The 21,094-nt window shown below is 45.0% G+C and overlaps 1 protein-coding gene across 1 annotated transcript in view; it reads right to left on the reverse strand.

The window, feature by feature from the left end:
* Positions 1-650: 650 nt before the first annotated feature.
* IL18RAP (interleukin 18 receptor accessory protein) overlaps positions 651-21,094 on the reverse strand; it is a 30,158-nt gene continuing 9,714 nt past the window's right edge. Inside the window, 8 exon segments of the mRNA XM_067703877.1 lie at positions 651-1,090; positions 1,092-1,450; positions 2,663-2,836; positions 5,878-6,015; positions 7,128-7,279; positions 9,999-10,122; positions 11,723-11,788; positions 16,451-16,601. Of these exon segments, the coding sequence (XP_067559978.1) occupies positions 1,034-1,090; positions 1,092-1,450; positions 2,663-2,836; positions 5,878-6,015; positions 7,128-7,279; positions 9,999-10,122; positions 11,723-11,788; positions 16,451-16,601 (1,221 nt within the window). The 3' untranslated portion in view covers positions 651-1,033.

Here is a 21,094-nt window from a genome sequence, read left to right on the forward strand (position 1 = left end):
GAAGCATGAGTGTTGTACCTTCATGTGAGACTAGAACGCCATGTGAACTGCACATTGAACTCTCATCAGGAAAACACTGGTGAGAACGAAAGGAGCCTCGTCTACGTGGAACAGCTTCTTGGTCCTCTGGCCTAAGGCCCATCACTTAGGAGGAACTCAAGGAGACCAGATAGTCAGGAAGCACATGGGGGCCACCAGCCTCGAGAGGCAAGCCCCAGTCTTGCTGTCCTTTAACCAGTGTAGACATTTATTTTCCAGACTCTTGTCCTGGCTTCTGCCTTTCTACTTTGCACATAACTGCTGGTCTGTTCCTTGTCTCCTCCAAATCATTTTGGCCTCATTGGTTCCTCCTTCCTATGGCCCAGAGTATGGTTGTGTATTTCATGCCCTGCGCAAAGGCCAAGGCAACAAGGATGAGCTGAACTTAGCCCCACTCTTCTCCCCAAGCCCTGTGTCCTGGCTCAGGGCTACACGGGCCCCGAGGAAGGAGCTCTTCCTTCTAGCTCTCACAAGGACACAGTAGAGAGGAACCATGGCCCTGGCTGCTCCTCGGCCCTGGTCTCTGCCTCTCCGACTTGCTTTCTGTGCTCCAGTGAATGGGTGAACACGGAATAAGAATTGTCTTCTTCACAGAGACGGTTTAGGCAAAGTTTAAATCACTTGTTTCTAATAAAATAATATTTATTTGACTGCAAAGATCTATAAAGTGATGTGAACAATACACAGAAGACATGACAAGTCCATAGCCACGAAGCCAAGTGGCTGTATCTGCTGATTCCGCTGAGACCACTAGGAAAATCTTAGGGGCCGTGTGGGCTGAATTCGCTCTCCCTCTGTCTAGCCCAGGAAATCTGAGGCTCCCACAATAGTTTTCATGTCATTCCAGTGCCTGCCACACTCGCTCAGGGCTGGCAGAACGCTTCCCATTCTATATCAGCCTGATCCACGCTGTGTGCTCTGTCCATCAGGGTCTCTCTCTACTCACCAGGGACAGGACGGGAGGGGTGTAGGAGGAGGCAGCTCAGGGCCCATTTCACCGTCCTTTAGGCTGGGAGCGCCTCCCAGCGGTTTCTGTTTTACTGAGTCTTTTCTAGAGAAAAAATCCTTGGGATAATTCTGAGATGATTCCACGTGAATCCTTTAGAGCTTTTCACAGGCATGTGGTAGCGTATTTGGGTCCAGAATCTGGAATTGGGAGGAACTGATTTGAAGCCTCTCCAGGTGACAGTGGGCAAAACCCTGAGAGCTTTTTTCACTAGATGAGGTAGAGACTCCGGCTCTTGGAAGGAAGAGAACTTAATTAAAATCAGTTTCAGTGTTTGATCCTCCAAGGCAATGTTCACTGCTGCTTGTAGTTCAAAGACACTGGGTCCGCTGACGTAGCTGGGACTCAAGATAAATATTCCTCTTCTACTTTTCTTAATAATGCTCACAATGTCTTCTGCATACACTGGAAATAAAAGATTTAATTATTCGACATTGTTATTGTCTTTTTTTTTAATGACCACGGTTAAAGATTTGATAAAAGTTCATAATAATGCAATTGACAAGGAAATGTAGTTATTTCTGAGTGATACATTTTAAAGTAATAACTAGAATTATGACCTATTACATTATACCAGAACATATAAGATTTTTAGGAATTTCATGTAATGTCTGAAACATTTATATTAGCATATTTCCATACAAATAACCCAAAGAAAGTTTAGTATTAGTTGTTTTTTGTTTGTTTTTTTATACAGCAGGTTCTTATTAGTCATCAATTTTATACACATCAGTGTATACATGACACTGTTATTGTTAAACCCTGAGTCACAATAACCCTGAATCTCCCAGATCCACCCAGCGGGTTCCTTGCAATGGGCACTCTGAGGCAAAGAGGAAAGGAAGTCTGGTTTTCTTTATCACTTCTGCTAAATCAACTCTGTGGACAGTTGAAGATATGTTCCAGTGTCTAGTGACTGTCAGTTTCACATTCCTCCCTGTGTTCTGTCTCCTCAAATTGCCAATTCCTCTAGGAGCAAAGCTCGTTGGAACAAGGTTGGCTGGGATAAGAGAGGGGCATGGAATGTCCCAGGCTCCTGGGTTGCGCATCTCAGGCAGAGGAGGTCAGCGGGACAGGATGAGGTCTGCACATCTGATCGTGCCCAGGACTGGGCCCGGGCCTGGGGAGTCTGCTGGACCCAGTCCTGAGTCTGTGTCAGGCACAGTCCCAGAAAGCAGGGGGACCACCCGTTTGGGAGGACAAGAGATAACTTCCTGTTGAGGAGCCAGAAAAGAGATCATTCTGGAAGGCTCCCTGCACTCCAATAATGTTTTTTCCTGAAGATGGATTATTTTCCTCCTGTGGCAATTTTGTTTATTTTTAAATTTTAATTTTATATTGGGGTATAGTTGATTTACAGTGTTGTGTTAGTTTCAGGTGTATAGCAAAGTGGTGCAGTTAGACATATACGTATATCCATTGAAGATGGATTTTTTTGATGATGGAGCGTGTCTCTGCAACACACATTTTTCTGTGTTGTTGCCCCAGAAGTTCTAAGCTCATGAAACCTTCCAGAAGATAAATAGCCCAGCAGAAAGAATGACAAGACAACGTAGAGAGTGCTTGCACGTAACTCTCCTTCTTGTGCTACGTTTTCTGTTGGCGTGCAGGACTTACCTCCTCCTGGGGCCACGTCTCTTTCAAGCAAACACAAGGTGTATCCATATTTGTTTTCCAAAACTTCAGGGAATAGACTCAGAGCCAAGTTTTCCTCACTCAGAGATGAAGTGGCCTCACTCTCAAGAGAGCTCCATTTCCCATAGGATATGAAAGCATCGAACTCCTTTTTATCTGAGGAAGAAGCACAATAAAGAATGCAAGCCACACGGGGCTTCCCTGGGGGCGCAGTGGTGGAGAGTCCGCCTGCCGATGCAGGGGACGTGGGTTCGTGCCCCGGTCCGGGAAGATCCCACATGCTGCGGAGCGGCTGGGCCCGTGAGCCACGGCCGCTGAGCCTGCGCGTCCGGAGCCTGTGCTCCGCAACGGGAGAGGCCACAGCAGTGAGAGGCCCGCGTACCGCAAAAAAAAAAAAAAAGAATGCAAGCCATTGACCTATTTTTTACTCTCGTGGCATACCTACATACGCTCGAACCATATGGTACATGGATAAGAATTAAGATTTGGGATCCTTCCTGCATGGATTTATTAAATGAAAAGCAGCATCTGTGTTCATTTCAGAATCACACTGCTGAGGGGTATTGATTATCCACCCAGACTCAGATTCTAATCGATGAGGCCCTCCTGCACCTTCACTGACGTCAGATCAAACAGCTGGGGCCTTCTCTGATTAAATCACATGTTCTCAGGAGTTCCTCGGAGCTTTTTTTGCATCTGCAGCGTTGCTGTCTCATTATTCACACATCAAAGTGGAGTCTGCTCCACCAAAGCGTGATAATACCCGGTGAGCAAAGCCCTGCAGAGACCCAGTGCATTAGCGAGCTGACAGCACACGTATCTGTTTGAATCCCCATATGTAAAATGAGATAGTCATAACTCCCCGTCTTGCTTCTGTCAGGGCTGCCTGGGATAATGTATATGAAGGATTCGGTGACTGACTTATGGCAGGCACAAGATAATATGCATTCCTTTCCCTTTTAGATGGAAAACTATATTTTGGAACTTGTTTTAGGGTATTTTTAAGGTCTCATATGCCTCTGTTGACTCAACTATTATAAATGCACATAGACTCTGGGATGTGCTAAAGAACCAACTGGAAGCCATAGAAAATCTCAAAAGTTAACCCACGAGCTCTGGAGTTGCACACAGCTGGCTCATCTTCCAGCACTTTGCACAGTGCCCGACAAACAGTATTATTACAAAGGAGCAAACAGCAGCGCTGTTACTGATGCAGTTTTGCAGTTTGCTCGACATGGACCTACGAGGCGTTAGCCAACAGAAGTGTCAGAAACAGAAAAGCAAGAGGGAAACAGAGGTGGTCCGGCGTCAAGAGAGGAGGATGCCAAAGAGCGAGGTCCTGGAGGTGCATCTAAGATACTTCTCATTGCCCAGGTGGGGAGGCGGCGGCTCAGGGGGCGCGGCCAGCAGGTACATGCTGTGCAGTTCCTGTGTGACACACCGTAGTCACCCTGATTTTTTCCACATCCCTGTGACACTCCAGCAAACTGGGATTTTTCTATAACCGGAAAACGTTAAATTTCTTTTGTAATAATATTAGCGAGTGGGAGAATTAGACGATCCCCACAATTCTGACATCCTATGTCTCTCTAAATTTTGGGATAGTCCCAGGAAACAGTCTTTTTGCTGAAAAACATTAGATTGACCACAGAGTGTAATGAATCTCTGTGCTTGAAAACTGGGTTCTGCCTCCCTGTCAGATTGCTAAAACGTTGCCTGTGCAAACAAGAGCGGACACATTTAAAGTACTTCACAGTTTGGGATTAACATATACACACGGCTATATATAAAACAGACAACCAACAAGGGCCTACTGTATAGCACAGGGACCTCTACTCAATATTCTGTAATAATTTATAACGGAAAAGAATCCAGTTTTATATATAAAACTGAATCACTTTGCTGTACACCTGAAACCAACACAACATTGTAAATCAACTATACTTCAATTAAAAAATAAATTAGGGTAAAAAACATTCCTCCAAAAATTACGATGTTTCACAGTAGATTGAGTCTTCTGTACAAGGTCTAGAATCTTAGGAAAAATAGCATTTGAGTCAAAGAAGTATGAAGTTGTCTAGGAGAACAATGAAGACAGTGATTAGATAATTTGCTCAATTCTAAAAAGCTATTTAAAATATAACCTCAAAATCCTCTTGGCTTGAGGACTTCTAGTGTGTATTCTCAATCATTGGTCTAAAGAAAAGTGTGACTGCTGCATTTCTGTGCTGCCCCTTTTCCCAGTGATCTGACAGCTCTTCACTGAGTTCCTAGTGTGGGGAAACCACTGGTGTGCGTGTAAAGGGGCATCCCAATTAGGTAAGTATTTAATTGTCCCTGGAATCCAGCAGAAGCAATAGACTCATTCACTAAAACTGCCAACGTTCTAACCTTTGAGCCTTCCGGGACTAGAAAAACACACCAGCAGCTCTTCTAGTCGAAAGAAGCAAATGTTAATAAACACTATTAACCTGTCTCATGGGAAAACTGACATACTTCGTGGAGAGTGCCACTGCTAGTATTTTCCAGAACGTCCCTCTTTTAGGGACGTTTCCACATCCCCAAGCCCCTCACTTTACAGAAGAAGTTAACTGAGGCAATAGCTAATGGGGCTCTAAACCTAACTGCCTGGGGTCCATCCCAACCTCTAACATCCCCTAGCAGTTCCACTGGGGGCACAGACTTCACGCCTCTGCCTGGCGTGTAGGATTTCGGTGACGATTCCAGCAGCTGATACATAAGCCTGGCATGCACTCAGTCCTCAAGAGGTAATGAGAGCTGGAGCCGGCATCACTGAGTGCTTACCATGTGCTACATGCTGTTCTAAATGCTCAATATGTCTTAACTCAAAGAGCCCACATTGCATTCATTGTGATTGTGATTACAACCCTACTTTACAGAAGAGAAAAGTGAGGCATGGAGATGGTAAGTCATCTGCCATCTTGCTTCAGGTTGGTGAGTGGAGAGTTATTTTCAAGTCCAATGTGCCCTACAATAACATCGTTGGCAAGATTCCTAGTAACTGGGATGAAGAGAATTTGTTTCTCCCCTGGGCTCCCAGCCCTTCCCAGGTGTGAAGCCGCCAGACCTGCAGGAGGGTCTCAGAGCCCGAGGGTCATGACCTTCTCCATCGTGGAACATCCATTTCTCAAGCCCCTCCCTCTAAGTCAGTTCCGAGGCGAGTTGGGTCATCTTACCCCCGAGGGTCTCATCCTTGTTTTGGTAGGTTCGGTACAGCAGCACTATTTCAATCCAGTACATGTAGAAGAGCGCACCTGTGGTCAGCACACCTGCCAGGGCCATGACGGTGCCAAGGAGGATGTAGAGGAACACCACTGCGGAGACGCGGCGGCCGTGAGCAGGTACAGGGGCCGCGTCCCCTCCAACACCCGCCTCCCCTATAAGGCCACATTCAGGCCAGCCCAGCACCTTTTCCAGCCCTATTATTTTTTATCAAAATCTACTGGAAACATTTCTCTTGAATCTGGACACATCTTAAATCACATCTTGAGGGAATTACCATAAAATGAACTCAAGAAAACCCAGGGTAATGGGTCGTTTCTGATTGGGGTGGCTGGGAAACTGATAAAAACTCGTTTTTTAAATCGTTTTCTCCTATAAGCTTCCACACAACCCATTTCTGTCCCTCTTATTGCATACTGTAAACTATTGTCACGTGTTATCGACCCTACTACAGTCTAAACTCCCTGAAGCCCAGAGCCACATCTGACTGGCTTTCTCACCTCCACCGTACCTAACACGTGGCACCTTTGACCCACCTCTACGGAGCACCCACCAAATGTGTCTTATTTAAGCCTCACAAGCATTCAGAACCTGCTTGTTCTCTCATCTCTACTAACTGAATGAATGATATCACCTCCATCTCTGAGCATCTTCTTAAAGAAATTTAAGAGTTATTCCTTACCAGGAATTTCCTCTCTAGCTTTAAGAGGCTATGATCTGTGATGTACACATATCACTCCTAAACTGAACAAGAATACTCTTTCTCCCCTCTTTTTCTCCTTTACTCTCCGACACCAGACCATCACATTCTCTGGATTTGGAAGCCAGGGGAGGAAAATAGGAAAGGGAGCTAGGTCCTAGTACGATACCTGCCACACAGGGCATGCTCTGTAGGTCTTTGTAGGATGAATGAATGAGTAAGTGAATGAACTAAGGAGTGAATGAATGAATGAACAAACACAGCTCCCATATGCAGAACATTCGTAAGAGGACCAGCTCTGGATCACCAATGTGAAACTTACTAGTTGTGTGGCCTCGGTCAAGGTACTGAATGAATCAGCACAAGCACATTGCTGACTTAGAATGCTGTCTGGCATCTAGAGCATGTTAGTGGCTACCATCACTGTGGCTACTTCCTTGGGAAAGTTCCTCTCCTCCCGGGTGAAAGCAGGGGCATGCATCCTGCAGCCACCTTCAGGCTCACCTCCCTTCTTTTCTTTCAGTTGGATGGACTGGGTAGTGTTCCCAATGGAGTTCTGGGCAAAGCAAATGAACTTCCTGCGAAGATCGCTCTGAGTAACTTCTTTCAGGAAGACAACACGCTCGATGACTTCATTCTTTAAGGTGGATTTAACACTAGGAAAGGAGGGAAAATACCACACCCCTTTAGTAACACAGATTGACACCCATTTGCAGTTTTTGGAACACGTGTAAGTAGATAACCGTTTGGCTTTCAGAAGAGCTGTGGGATCAGACAGTACAAGGAGATGCCAGAAAGACAGAGGATGCTCAGAGGTGGCTCGTTTTTTATTAAGCGATTGAATCAGCTAAGCATCATTCTAAGCATTTACGCTAGACTATAATTACTTGCGAGGCTCATCTGATCTTCCTTACTCTGAGAATTCCCCTTCAGAATAGACATAACAATTTAAGAATAATGTTAGAGATGACTAGCTTCTACTGAGGGCTGTGTGTATCAGACGGTCCTCTGGTCCCCCAAGCGTAAACGTGGAGGAGAGGATCAAATCTCCTCCGTCCTCACAGGATCCCCACCGGGTAACGGTGTGATCATCCTGACTTGAGCCGCTCAGAACAGGCAAGAAGTTGGGTGACAATCCAAGGTCACACCGCTGGGAAGTGGCAGCGTGATTCCTGGGCCTGTGTCATTCCGCCCTGTCCAGGAAGTGTAAATCTCGGCACTGATTCACAGTCTGGATTCTCTAAAGTTGCCCGTCTGCAGTCTGTCTTCACATTAAAGAACATAGTCTCTGCGGATGATGTTTTAGGCTGTTTGGTGTGGGGCCTACAATACCCACTCTTATTCACTGGACGCTTCCTGCCTGCCAGAGGCTGTGTTAAGCATATCACCTCTACCGTATTTGCTCCTTACAGGGGTGAAGTTTGGTATCCATAGATGACAGATGGCATGGTGGAGGCTCGCAGAGGTTAAGGTTCACATTGCTAAATAGGTGGGAAACAGAGATTCAAACCCGAGAGCATATAGTCAGTGCATTCTCCCTTTACCATGCTTGACTACCTTCAAGTCTGATGCAGTATCACCTTAATATGGGACCCAATGGGTTCCCTTGTCTTAGAAGTTCTTTCTCAATTTGATTACTGTTACCAAAACCCATCCTTTATTTTTTAAATGATGTATACTCTTCAAAGTGATATTACATTAGTCTGTTGAAATGTTTTAAAACCCAGGAGGAAGTGCTTAATACAGAGGCTATTACTTTGGAACAGATGTTGGGAGAATGAGGAACTCTAGCTGCAACTGTCTAGAGTTTTACTTTCCATTGAGCCAAACTGTCTTCCCAGTAAATTCTTCCCACTAATCTGGGTTGCAAACTAAGTCCAGTTTCTCATACAACTTAATAGCTTCCAAGTACTTCAAGACAGAGATCCCACATTACAACAGTCATCAGATCTACGGGAAAGAACGAGGGTGACTGTAGTTGGCAAATGTCTGGGCAAATGTAAGACTATCTCTTCTTTCTTTAATTTCTTTAAAAGTTATAGTTTAACATATGCAGACAACAATAAAATGATACCTCAGTTATCAGTTATACCTCAGTTATACCTCAGCCATTTTGGTATTATTTAAGCCTTCACTAATTCCCTACACCTACTCCATTGTCATTATATGGTTCTTTTTGGTAATATTTACCTACCTTGAAGTGCACAGTCTAGGTGTATACTTTTTTTTTTCCCTCATGCATGGCATGAGGGATCTTAGTTCCCCGACCAGGGATAGAGCCTGTGCCCCTGCAGTGGAAGGCGGAGTCTTAACCACTGGGCCACCAGGGAAGTCCCTAGCTGTATACTTTTGACAAATGGTTATTAGGGTATAGAACATTTCCAACTTCCCAGAAAGTTCTCTTGTATCCCTTTCCAGCCAATGCCTAGCCTACCAGAAGGAATAACAGTGCTGATTTTTTTCACCTTAGATTAGTTTTTCCTTCTCTAGTCAGTTTGTTCTTTTTATTGTTGAATAATAATCCACTGTATGAATGAATGTAACCGTGTTTTAATTTTTGACTATTGTAAATGAAGCTGCTGTAGATATGCCTAAAAAAACCCAAAAAAAGACAGCGATCTCACCTCTGGGTCTCCTTCTCCAGGTTGGATTGCATCAACTATTCCTCATTTCTCATATTTTCGGTCAGATCGCTTATTATTGTGCCATTTTCTCTGCATACGCTCCGGACCGTTAAGGACGCCAACACTGGGGCCCTGACTCGGCCCACTCTGGATGGACGGCACAGGGGGCAATGGAGAATGGCTGGCTAGGGTGCAGAACCCTTTCCCGTTTGTTCCATAGGCTAAGTCTAGTCAAGCAGCATGGGTTGTTACGTCTGCTGGTTGGTTTGGTGGGCAAAGTAGCCACATCAAATTGTTACTACAAATTGAACTTTAAAACAGCTGATAAAAAATGTAAAAAATAAAATAAAAAGATTATTTTAGAAAAAGGTGGGGGGAATGTCCCGGTGGTCCAGTGGTTAAGACTCAGCACTTTCACTACCTAAGACCTGGGCTCAATCCCTGTTCGGGGAAGTAAGATCCCACAAGCTGTGCGGCCAAAAATAAAAAATAAAATAAAAAATAACAATAAAAAAAAACCACAACGGAAATATTGCATTCTATGGCCCTCTGTGAAACTGCATGTGGCCCCCAAGCTTAAAATTAACTCACGCCTTGCATTTCTATAGTTTTATTTGCACGACTAGCTGGCGCTAGTGGCCACACCAACTCCATCTGTTTGTTCAGCTCTGTGTGTACATTTCAGGGGGTTCTAAAGGTGAATGCTTTTAGTGTGAGTCGCAAAGAATAAGTTCGCTCATTTCCTTCTTACCTTCTCCCCTCAGGTGTTGGGACTTCCCACTCCTGGTCAGAATCTTTGACGTACCATCTTATCACAGGCTTAAAGTTTATTTCGAAGCCAAATCGGGCCGTGCAGTTAAGAGTTAAAGGCTTTCCTGGAAAAAGGGCCACAGAACACAGGAAGGAAGCCCGTGAGAACACTTTGTCCCGTGCGGGAGGAAGACACCATCTGGAAACTGTTCCCTGAGGCAGTCAGGTTCACAGGTAAAACAGGTGTACCAGACAAAGCCAAACGTCCACCTGTCTCTCATTCGGAAACAGGTAAAACCAGGGATGTTTGTCTCTACTGGGCAGCTCTTAGATCTCAAACCTCTGACTACATTTCTGCAAACGAAGATGGGCATGGTCACAGCACTACGGGTTCTGATGTGGTTTAAGGATAAACGCCAGGAAAATGAGCAGTTTCAGGGACCAGCTCTGTCTTCCGACGCTGCTGTTGAAGTAGTACAAGGGTGCCAGTACAGAAATACTAACTAGCATTTGCATATTAAACGAAAATCCTGAGGTTTGGGCGGCATGTAGTTTAAAGCAGAGAGTATTTAGATATTCAGCTGAGTATTTTGAACGTTACACTGTGGACTGACATGCATGTAACTACGCTACCCTCTTTCTGCCCATTTTCTCTGTAAGGGGTATCCAGATATGCTCTGCCTCAAACTCAATATTTTAACCGTGAAATGTTTAGGGACTCCATTTGAAAACTCACCTTTGCACCTTAATAATGCTTTCCCCACAGTAATACTTTAAAATTCATTGGTACCTTGTGTAACTTGGCTATTTTTGAATTAATTAATGTTTTCCCTGCTTCTTTCCTCCTTCCTTTCATTCTTGTGATTTTGCCCGTACTGTTATTTCTATTTCATAATCAGGGTACACCGCTACCGCCACCTAGTGGTGATTTAATAATATCTATTTTTACATTTCTTTCTATAATGATAAACATCTTATTAGCATTTAAAGGAAACCGCCACCCAGTGGCCTTTTACCATAATATCTACTTTTACCTTTCTTTCTACAACGATAAATATCTTATTAGCACTTAAAAGAACACTTACTTTATTGAAACAACCAGCACTTGGTTTTGAAGAGAACAGTTCCTATTTGGCTATGTGGGAACATGTAGATGTTACTGAAGCTGACAAAATCAAAGGGGACCACAGGAAGTCACTTTCCCCCTCTACCCCAAAGAAGACACTAATTTGGAATACAGCTTATTTGAGCAAGGGTTGTAGTATTCTCCTACAATTTATCTTAAAGGCTAGACCAAACGCTGTATTCGTAAGGGTTAAGGCTACCTAAGTTGGTTAACTGATTAAATTTATAGATTTAATCAATGAACCTAACCAATCTGTGTAACCCACTGTTCCTGGGTGGAGTAAGGAAGAATCTTAAAAAAAAAAAAAAAATCTATTGATCATGCCTCACATACAAGTCCCCTAATATATCAATACATCATCCCATATTTCTCAGTGCCACCTTGTGAGGTCAGTTCTATTTTGTCTAGTTACAGATTTATAACCTGAGGCTTCAGAAGATTAAATAGCTGTATAAGATCACAGACCGAGTCAGTGGCCGAGGCTAGATTCACCCCCAATTCTGTTTAATTTGAAATCCCGACGCTCTTCACTGTAACACACTTAGACCTGCTCCCAGAAGCAAAGTGTCATTCAAGGGTGATGACACCACCCACCTTACCAAGTTCTACTTCCAGGGTGTCCTTGATGGGATCCAGAATATCTGGTTTGAGATTCGTGTTCTTCACTAAAAGATGAAAATAAAAATTATTATTTGCACTGGGAAATCCGAAGGCCTGCTTCCTGAAGATTTGAACGCACGGTCACACTCTGATCTAAATGTTTTGGAACTTCCTTTTCAAATTTCAGCCATAATGTACAAGGCTAGAGACTCAAGTCTCCATGTGAAAATCACGCCTCCAGAAATGACTGTGACATCAGGTTGCAGGTGCTAGCGAAACCTGAGTCCTTGATAAATCCATACCCGCCCAGGGGGACCCTCCTTCCAGGCCAGCCCCGCGGGCCCATTGCAGATGTGAAACCCCACCCCATCTTCTCCTCCAAGACTGTTTTCTGGTGCATCCGGCTGAGTAATCCCACAGGAAGGAGGACGAACCTGAGAGAATGCACAGGTTAGCCAGATTGGAGCCCACCCCTCCCTCCATCCTCAAGTTCATGGTTTGTTTGAAAATAAAGGTGAGCTCAGCCCTTCATGAATCATTTTATCCCTCAGCTTCCTGCCACAAACTTTCACATATGCCTCCACTGTCAAACTCCCTCCTGAAGATGTCCCATCTCCTAAGAAAGGAAACTTCGTCACCTCTCTTCTGGAATTGTTCTCTCTTAATTCTCAGGGACCTCCTTCCCTCAATTACATTAGCTTCCTCCTGTATCTTTGACTCTGTCTCTCTCTCCTTCCCCTCAGCATTTATCCACTCTCAGTCTCTCCATCTTAAAAAAAAGAGGAAAAAACCCTTCACCTTATACCCCTGCCCCACTCATTCTCCTCCCTTCCCAGCCAAGTTGTTGAAAGAGCGCTGTGTGCTCGTTTCCTCCCTCCCTTCCCCTCCCGTGAAGTCTGATTTCTGCCCCCATCACTCCACTGAAACCGCTTTGGCCAAAGTCACCAGTCACCTCCTTGCACCTAAATCCACTGGGCACGGCTGAGTTTTTTTTTTTTTTTTTTTTTTTTTGGTACGCGGGCCTCTCACCGCTGTGGCCCCTCCCGTTGCGGAGCACAGGCTCCGGACGCGCAGGCTCAGCGGCCATGGCTCACAGGCCCAGCCGCTCCGCGGCATGTGGGATCCTCTCGGACCGGGGCACGAATCCGCGTCCCCTGCATCGGCAGGCGGACCCTCAACCACTGCGCCACCAGGGAAGCCCACGGCTGAGTTTTTAGTCTGCTTTCCCTCTCAGTAGCATTGGGTGCTGCTGGGCATGCTCTCCTCTCCTCTTCGGGGTGCACGTTTCTGTGCTCTGAGGCTCGCCTCCCCCCTCTCCACTCACTCCCCTGAGCGCTATGGGCTTCTCCTCCTCCGCGCTTCTTGTGAGTATCACGTCTCCCCGGTCTCTCCTTGTGGTCTTCATTCCACCTACTCTCCTTGTGGGGCAGCTCACGCTCCAGGCCTCTCTTCCCTATGAAAGTTCTTGGCCCTCAAAATGCTCTCTCGCCTACATCATCAATTTCACTTCCTTTACTGCTCCCTCCCCACCTTGCCACTGATACCCACTTGCTGATGTAAATAATGACCTCCCTCTTCCCAAATCCAAGGAGCAGTTTCCAGGCTTCACCATATGAGGCCATGCGTCACTCCCTCTTTCTTGGGACACTTTATCGCTGAGCCCTGGGATAGCTACTCTCTGTTCTTACACTGCTTCTCCATCTCCTGTGGGGATGCTTCTCCGCCCCCGTGCCTCCCAGTGCTGGATGTTCTAGGCTCTCTCCTCTCTATACTCCATCCCCACGTGACCCCATTCTCCCTCGGCTTTAGATATCGTGCCGGCGGCCACCCTCACATTCACATCTCCCAATGTAGTAGCCTGTATCCCAGACTGGTTTATCCAAATACCCACTTGTCATGGTGACTTGATGAATCAAAGTCCTTTCAAGCTTAACACTGAATTTCTTCCTCAGACCTGCTTCTCTTTCAGTATTTTTTCTGTCTCATTACATGGTGCCACTGTTTACCAACTCATCATGCCAGAAAAGTAATCCGGCATTGATTTCCCTCTTTCATCTTGCACATAAACTCCATCAACATGTTCTGTTGACACACATGTAAAGCCATTCCTAATCACCTCTGCTAAGTCTACTCAAAGAGTGACCAGAGACATCTTTTTAGAACATGATTCAAATCTGCGGCCCCCCCCACCCGTGCCTTACACCAGCCCTTATGTATCCCGTCCTACCCCTTCCACTTCCATCCCATCCCATCCTATTCCACCACTTCCCATCCAATCCCATCCCACCCTTATGTATCCCGTCCTACCCCTTCCACTTCCATCCCATCCCATCCTACCCCTTCCACTTCCATCCCATCCCATCCTATTCCACCACTTCCCATCCAATCCCTTCCCACCCTTATGTATCCCGTCCTACCCCTTCCACTTCCATCCCATCCCATCCTACCCCTTCCACTTCCATCCCATCTCATCCTATTCCACCACTTCCCATCCAATCCCTTCCCACCCTTATGTATCCCATCCCACCCCTACCCATCCCATCCCATCCAACCCCATCCCATCCCATCCCATCCCATCCCATCTTCTCTCAATATGTTATAGAAAGTCCACCTCGTTGCCCAGCGTAAAACCTGGCTCTCATACTGGACCCCTCCTTTTCCCTCTTTTCACTCCCAATTCCCAAAGCGTTTCATGTGTAACTTCCTAAGTATTTCTGGAGTTTTCTCTCTTCTCTCCATTCCTACTGCCACTCCTAGTTCAGGCCACCATCAGCAGTTGCCTGCTTGACCCACAGCAGCCTCCTAATTCTTCTGTCTCCCTCGTCGCCCCACCCCCAAACCCATGTTCTACATAACAAGAGTGATCTATCTCAAATCCAGATCTATTCATGACACTCTCCCACGTAGAACCCTCAATGGCTCCCCATTTTTCCTTGGATAAAGTCCAAACTTACTAGAACAGTGTGATGTCTGTTCTGCTTCCAGATACCCTCAACTGACCCTCTCTTTCTCCCTGGAAAGCACCATGCTGTCTCTCAGCTCCTGGATGTTAACTACGCTGCTCCCTCTGCCTGGAACGGCATCTTTTCCACCTTCACTGGGCTAGTTTGTCTTCACCCCTCAGTTCTCACCCAGCCTCGGGGTACCCAGGTCTGGGTTTGTGTGTCCCCCACACGCCCCGCTGCTTCCCTTTCTCTCCACTCATCACACCGAACTGTAGTAGCCTGTTTCTTCTTTGTCTGCCCCACGAGACGGTAAGTTCTGGGAGGCCAGAGAAAGTGTCCAGGTGCTCATTCTTACAACCTTAGCACCAAGCCCAGTGCCTGACACATATCACATGTTCCACAAATACTGGTGTAAGAATGAATACATGAAAGAACGAATGAGTAAATGAGGAAGACAGGAATGACGACAGAGAAGACTTAAAAAGATGTGACAGAGGTTGCAAAGCATCCTCTGGGAGAGAGAAAAGCAGATTCTGCCCCTGAAAGTTTGATGGGCAAGTTATCATGCCCGAGGGAGAGAGCAACCAGGCCTGGAGGGGCAAGTGGTCCAAGTTGGGTATTTGCCTTCTAACCCCTCGTCCAAGCAACAATCTCATATAAATGTAAATTGATGAGGTCTAACGTATTGCAGAGTGCCAGGGCCCGGAAGTAAGCAGGGGAGTTTGACTTGGTCTCAGATGCCCCATGTGGTTTGTATCTTGCAATGAAAGAAGAGGAAGTAAAACTGATTACTATATTTACTAAGAGCAGAGTCAACCATTCTGTACCGTTATGTTTTGATAGAGGCCATGCTTAAATTGATTACATCATACAGTTTAGCCATGCTTTACACTTGTAAATCTAATAAGAATGACCCAAGGGAAAGCCTGGGCCAAAAACAGACAAGTCACAGAAGAATAAGCTCAACGGGCCAGTAAGCAAATGGCAAGACATTCAACTTCATTCGTAGTCAGGGAAACGTAAATTGGTCTGAAAAAAAGAGGGTCCACTTGACACCAAAGTCTGAAACCACCAAATATGACTTGGGAATAATGGGAATCTGTTCATTGCTGATGCGGGTATAAATTAGCAAAACAATGTCTATGAACAATACCATGTGTTTATAACACAAAACACATTTTATAACATAAAACAATATTCTGTTTTATTAATGGATACATTACATATGTAGAAAAAGCATAAAACATAAATGGAAAGGATTATAAGCTAAGAGTGGGCTACATCTGCAAAGAGAGGAAGTGGGAAGGCCTCAAGTTGTGTCTGTATTGTTTTGTTTCGACAAAGAAACCGTGAGATGGAAAAACCATTATTAAAGCTCGTGATAGGTACACGAGTGTTACTTATTTCTGGGTGTGAAATATTTAACATTGTTTTTTAATTTATTATCTCTTATATGTAAAATCTTTAATCTTGTTTATTTCTTTACATGAGCCTTTGATATTGTTTTTTAATTTATCACAAAACAAACCAGAATCCATGCGTAGAAAACCCAACCTGTGACAACTTGAATATGACCCAGAACTAGGCCTTCCTTGGAGGATGGAATCTAGGTGAATGGGAAATTGATGTTCACCAACATTCCAGGCTTTACGTGACTGTAGGCTATGAGTGTCTCCTTCCTCACCACAGAAAAAGGAAAAATATCACTAAGCCAAAGAAGATAACTTTAACTGGGTAATTGGGGTTGAAATCTCAAATACTGAAACCACAAACCTCACTTACCGATGGTTTTCACTCGAACAACAGCTCTGACTGTCCATGAACTTGAATTATCTGATTGAGTGTGATCACACACGTATGTGCCCTGGTGATGGTCGTAAACGTCATCCACTTTAATTGGGTTGCTCCTTTTTTCAGAGAGTAGTTTTCCATTCTAATCCAAGAGACAAGAAAATTAAATAATGTAACCAGAGAATTACTATTAATATTAAGCTCACCTATAGTGAAACTTCACAAATTTGAACCAAGGAAGGGGGAAGGTCAGTCTGATATAAGGACATTGCAGAACATAACACCCCCAAGCTATAAAAGATTCTGCTCAAAACTATATCTGTAAGATTCTTACTTGAAACGAGAAGCATTTTCAAAGACAATTACATGTGGAGATGAAGACAGCCCAGCAAGAGCTGTTTCACCTGGTAAAGCCCAAAGCGAGATTCAGGCCCCTAGACTCTAGAAAAGTCATAGTGGTCTAAGTGGTCGATACCTAAATGAATTTTTTAAAAACACGTGTATTTATATTTCTGGAAATTGATATAGATTTTCTGTGTATTGGGCTTACATAAAGTTTCTTCTTTAAATAAATTTCACTCGAATAAAAGAAAAAATGTTAAATTGAAAACATTAAGTAAGTAACTAAACAGATGTATCTAACTTTGACAAAGAAGGACTGGGATTCAGGAACAATTATTTAACTCCTAGTGGACTCAAAGTTGAGCGAGAACTAAAATTCAATTATGAACATTTCTCTCTCCTACTTAGAATCTCTCATTGACACTCCTTTGCCTTGAGGGTAAAGGTTAAAATTCTTCACAGCCTGATCTTGGCATTCCTTCCCCGACTCATTTCCTGCTTCTGCCCCTCTACCCATCTGTCATTCCCTACATAACCACGTTCTTTCTTAATCAGCATGTCTCCCACCACCTTTCCCCACTGGGAAGGCTGTTGCTCATTTTTCAAATCCAACTGAAGGGGTGGCTCTCACGGAGAGAAGTTATCAAGTCTCCCCGAGCAGGCTCAGTGACCTCTGCTCCATCATCACGGTAGCCTTTTTTTTTTTTTTTTTTGAGGTACGCGGGCCTCTCATTGTTGTGGCCTCTCCCGTTGCGGAGCACAGGCTCCGGACGCGCAGGCTCAGCGGCCATGGCTCATGGACCCAGCCGCTTACGGCACGTGGGATCCTCCCGGACCGGGGCACGAACCCGTGTCCCCTGCATCGGCAGGCGGACTCTCAACCACTGCGCCACCAGGGAAGCCCACGATAGCCCTTTTATAGTAATGATGCATTTGGGTGTCTCCTCCTGTGAGTTGTCGAGGGCAGCCTTTGTGCCAAGACATTTAGCTGGTCCTGGACACACTGGGAGGAATAAACACAGATCCCTCCTCTGAGCGAGCTCTCAGCCTAAGGATGCGCGTCTGAGCAGTAAGCCAGAGTATAGCACACTCAGGTGGCTCTGCCTCATAGGAAAAGTAGGGACTCTCCCCCCAGTGTAATCCGAGACTTGAAGGGTATGCAGGAATCAGTAAATGCCAACAAGGACCTACTGCATAGCACAGCGACCTCTGCTGACTATTATGTGGCAACTACATGGGAAAAGAATTTGAAAAAGAAAAAAGAAAGAAGAACGCAATTGACATTTTAGGAACACCTGAAGCAAAGCCTGCATGTAGGAAACAAGGCCAAGGTGGAAGGGCTGATGCAAGTAGATGTGTTTGATCTTTGTGTCTCCAGGATACAGCAAGCAGGCCAGCAAGAACAAGGTCTTTGTGAATAAGGGGTGAATAAATGCAAGTCAGTTGGAAGAAAGGTTTGGAAGTGTAAGAGTCAGATGATCGGACATTTTTAGAAAAATGACTGGCAGCTCTTTTTTGACTGTGGAAACTCTTGTAAATTTAAGCAAAGACTATCATAATCACCCTTGTATCTTTAGGGGCTAGGAAGTGGTAGGGGCACAGTAGTATTTATTGAATGATGGGGTATCAGTGTATCATTAATCTTATAATCATTAATCCTCTAACCTCTGTACAGCACCTGGCTTTCCAATTTCCTACTAAGAGTACTAGCAATATATCTTTCACCACTGCAGTCAAAAGAGAAGAGATAAACAACAAAAATAACAAAATATCAATAGTAAGAACTCATTACCTATGTAGACTACAAAGTTATTTCTCATGTGTATCTCGTATGAACATTCAAAGGATTCTCTGCGGGGCTTCCCTGGTGGCGCAGTGGTTGAGAATCTGCCTGCTAATGCAGGGGACGCGGGTTCGAGTCCTGGTCTGGGAGGATCCCCCGTGCCGCTGAGCAACTGGGCCTGTGAGCCACAACTACTGAGCCTGCGCGTCTGGAGCCTGTGCTCCGCAACAAGAGAGGCCGGGACAGTGAGAGGCCCGTGCACCGCGATGAAGAGTGGCCCCCGCTCGCCGCAACTGGAGAAAGCCCTCGCACAGAAACGAAGACCCAGCACAGCAAAAATAAAAATAAATAAATAGATAAATGAGGCAGAAGGAAATAACTGCCCTTTAAAACAGATTTAAAAAAAAAAAGGATTCTCTGACTTGCACAGATTCTATGTCTTCCATTTTATAGATGAGAACACCGAGGTTCTGAAGTTTGTGTTTTGTTCTATACCATATAGCTCGTGAGAGGCCTGAGAATGTATCTACGTTCTTCTGATTCTGAGTTTCATGTTCTGATTGAGGAATTTCCCTTCCCCTTTGCTTGATGACTCGTAGAAGCAGAAATTCCCCTCCCCCAAGTCTCTGGTGTGGTTCCTGTGGCCCAAGAAAGAATTTCCAGTAGGTTGTCAAGGAGCTGAGAAGAGGGTCAGAACTGGTCAGAGCTGGGCAGCTGCAGGTAGGAAGTAAAACAAGGCCAAGAGGTGGGACTGACAAGGTTAAACATCTATCAAGAACATTTTAAAAGGAAGCTTCAGGGCACGGGGTAAAATTCAGAGATGAAATTTCTAGAGAACATGGTAATAACATACAAAGAACAGAAACTGGTGTGGAGGTGTGTCGTAAATCACATGAGAAATGAATGCAGAGGAGGGGATGCAGAGTTGGAACCAGGCTGCAGCTGGGCCATAGGGAGGATGAGTGATTACAAAGTGGGCCTGACTTTTTTTAATAAAAAGATAAGTATGGCTTAGTGTGTATCATCAAGACTTTATGGGATGGAACTCAAACAAAACATCGAAGAGATAAGGGGCAAGAAATTTGTGTCAAGAATGATGGGAAGCTGATCTAATAACATAATCACAAATGATCCTAGTAGGAGAGAGACGTGCTAATGAGGCCACACAGGAAATTCTTTGTTTTGCTCAGATGGGAAACGGTCAAGAGCAAAATACAGCAGCAGGAGCATCAGTCAGTGTGATCCTGTATAAAGAGCATCAGTGAGTCCCAGAGAGGACTGACACATGTGACAGCCTGCGGATTGTAGCATTGTACACACCGTAGGAAGTTGCCCAGGATTCTGAAATTTCACAGTGAGAACAATCGAATGGGCCAATGTATGGACCTTGGAAACAGCTTCCAAACATCGAATCTAAATGACTTTTACCTCTTCCCAGCAGGAATTGCATCAACCTTTGGTCTGGCAAGTCTCACCATACTTACCAGCTCTCCACGTCCCTGGGCTCGCGGGATGCCACCAGGTGCCAGGGACAAGGAGAACGAGGCCAAAGGAAATGAGAAGTGGCAGGTCTACGTGCGAAAATTCCATAGAACTCAGGGTTCAGAGATGACCCAGCAGCCATGTCAGCACAGTGGCATGTGAATGAGGTTGACTTAAACCACCAATGGAAAAGTCACTCAGGCACAGTCTTACCGCCAGGACGTCACAGCCATGTCACAGGCACCCATGTCTCGGTGCCCCAGACCCTTGCAGAAGAGCCTCTCCCACTGCCCTATGTTAGAATTCTGCCTGGTGTCAAAGATTCATTTAGCTAAAGAACCGAAAACGCCCTCCCATTAATGTAATATCATCTAAGACGAAGTCTGCTTACGCTAAAGCTATTTTTCATTATATTTTTATTGTAATTAATTAATTAATTAACTTATTTTTGGCTGCGCTGCGAGATCTTAGTTCCCCGACCAGGGATCGAACCCGGGCCCCCTGCAGTGGAAGCACAGAGTCCTAACCACCGGACCACCAGGGAATTCCCATTATATTTTTATGAATTAGGAAAATAGTATTAGAATGAAAAACAGATAATTCCCTTTATGCTGACTTCTTCATCGTTCAATATTTCAGTTACGAATCTCCAAGTCTAAATTTTTTGAGGTGTCTATTAAAAATATTTTGGAACCCCCCCAGAGACTACAGCACATGGATTTATTTCGCGTGGTTGTTCTATACAACCGGCAGGTTCATCCCTGGTCGGCAGTTTCATGTGAATTCAGTGCCACCGTGTTTTCATCCTCTCAGCCAGTGTTAGTGTTGTCGGTTTTGAGATACTCTTAAGTGTGAGCCACCCTTCACCTGAGTATCTGTGGTTTAGCATGAAGAAAAGGAACATTGGGTATTATTTCCTGCCTATGGCATCACTTGTAGTGATACTTCCATGAGGTCTGTGACTTTCCAGGATACTGTCTGTGTGTGTGTGCCTGTGTGTGTGTAAGCACGTGTCCACACACGTGCAA

Source organism: Pseudorca crassidens, chromosome 14 (genome assembly GCF_039906515.1).
Source record: "Pseudorca crassidens isolate mPseCra1 chromosome 14, mPseCra1.hap1, whole genome shotgun sequence".
Lineage (NCBI taxonomy): Eukaryota > Metazoa > Chordata > Mammalia > Artiodactyla > Delphinidae > Pseudorca > Pseudorca crassidens.